This window comes from Peromyscus leucopus, chromosome 4 (genome assembly GCF_004664715.2).
Source record: "Peromyscus leucopus breed LL Stock chromosome 4, UCI_PerLeu_2.1, whole genome shotgun sequence".
Lineage (NCBI taxonomy): Eukaryota > Metazoa > Chordata > Mammalia > Rodentia > Cricetidae > Peromyscus > Peromyscus leucopus.
This window is the reverse complement of record NC_051066.1, coordinates 62130854-62132797: the sequence shown is the minus strand read 5'-3', so window position 1 is coordinate 62132797 and position 1944 is coordinate 62130854. Positions and strand designations below refer to the sequence as shown.

Here is a 1944-nt window from a genome sequence, read left to right as displayed (position 1 = left end):
CAGAGCACTGGATAATTACATAATTTACAACTCTGAGTCACTGTAGGTGCTATGGATACAATCATGTTCTTTATTAATTAAAATAAGCACTGTCCCTGCTCCAGTTTCTGAATTACTACACTACAAAAAAAGAACTGAGATTACACTGTAATCTCCAGCTGATGAATTAATACAAACTAGTAAATTCTACATGTGAATTTAGAAACATAAAACATAATCAGTGACAGAAGAAGGTCTGTTCAATTAAAACACACAGTACTATGTCAGATAATAAGAACATTTTACATACATGTGAGTATGTCAACTTTACTCAAAAATCATTTCTGGATAAGTTTCCTTATTGCATTTTTCACATCTTTGTTCCTCAGACTATAGATGAATGGGTTTAACATAGGACTTACAAAGATATAAAAAACAGCCACAACTTTCCCTTGTTCTACAGATGTCTCTGAAGGGGGCCTCAGGTGCATGCAGAACAATGTTCCATAAAAGATGGTCACAGCTGTCAGATGGGACCCACAAGTAGAGAAGGCCTTGCGCCTCCCCTCTGCAGAACGGATTCGCAGGATGGCTGCAAATATGAAAATGTAGGAGATGAGGATGATGGTGAGAGAGCAGGTGAGGTTGGATCCAGCCACCACAAACATGGCAGTTTCTTTGACATAGGTGTCTGAGCAAGCAAGGACCATGAGAGGGGGGTCTGCACAGTAGAAGTGATTGATCTCATTGGGGCCACAGAAATTCAAACGAAGCATCAGGATAGTCTGTATCAGACCGTTTACAAAGCCGTAAATGTACTGTGCAGCCACAAGGGAAAGGCAGACAGCTTTGGACATTTTGCTAGTATATAACAAGGGCTTGCAGATGGCCATGTAGCGGTCATAAGCCATTACTGCAAGCATATAATAATCTGTGATCACCAGGGCAATAAAAAAGTGGAATTGAATAATGCAGCCAATGAAGGAAATGGTTTTTCTCTTGGATAAAAAGTTAACCAACATCTGAGGGGCGACTGTGGTGGCATAACAGAGATCTACAAATGAGAGGTGGCTGAGGAAGAAGTACATGGGGGTGTGGAGCTTGGTGTCACTTCTGATTAAGAAAATCATGCTCACATTGCCAGCCACTGTGATGAGGTAGATGAGTAGGAAGACCACAAAGAGCACAGGCTGCAGCTCTGATCGATCTGTCAGTCCCAAGAAAATGAACTCAGTTACTGCTGTGTAGTTTTTCTTTAACATCTTGTTATCATGGCTCCAGAGAAGGTCTAAAGAGGAAGAAATTTAAAGTGTATGATTATTGTTGTACATGCAACATATCATCATTCTGCATAATACTGAGTCCTCTTCTTAAAGTTGTAAATGAACATGGCAGAAAAAAATGACTCAGGGCTCTGGAGACATAGCTCAGAGGTTACCAGCCCTTGTGACTCTTGTAGAAGACTGGGTTCAGTTCTCAGTATGATAAGGAGGTGTCTCACATTCCTCTGCAACTTCAGTGCCAGAGACTACTGTGCCCTCTCTTCTGCCCTCTGCAGGCACAAGGTACACACATGCTGCACATACATAAACACAGGCAAAATATTGTATACGTAAAATAAATAAATCTAAAACAAATTAAAGTGGCTTAGGGACATGTACTTAATGTTCTAAAATGTCACCAAATATATATATTGAGTCGTGTGTGTGTGTGTGTGTGTGTGTGTGTGTGTGTGTGCAAGTCTTCTCCATGTTTACTCTGTTTTCCGTGAACATGATTTTTTCCCCTAAAATGATCTTTGCCTAAAATGATGTTTTTCTCCAAATATATTTTCAGATGTGTTTTCAAAAAGTGTTAGAGATTGAGACTTACCTAATTTTCCCTAGCTAATTAAGTTGGGAAATTGAACTGAGCATGACACATATCATGTAAGCATTGGATCTCTCTACTTATTCTTCTGAACCC

General features: G+C 39.8%; 1 protein-coding gene across 1 annotated transcript; it reads right to left on the bottom strand.

The window, feature by feature from the left end:
- Positions 1-317: 317 nt before the first annotated feature.
- On the bottom strand, positions 318-1241 carry LOC114710119 (olfactory receptor 1030-like). The gene has a single exon (XM_028894202.1). The coding sequence runs from the start codon at positions 1239-1241 to the stop codon at positions 318-320; it is 924 nt and encodes a 307-aa protein (XP_028750035.1).
- Positions 1242-1944: the final 703 nt, after the last annotated feature.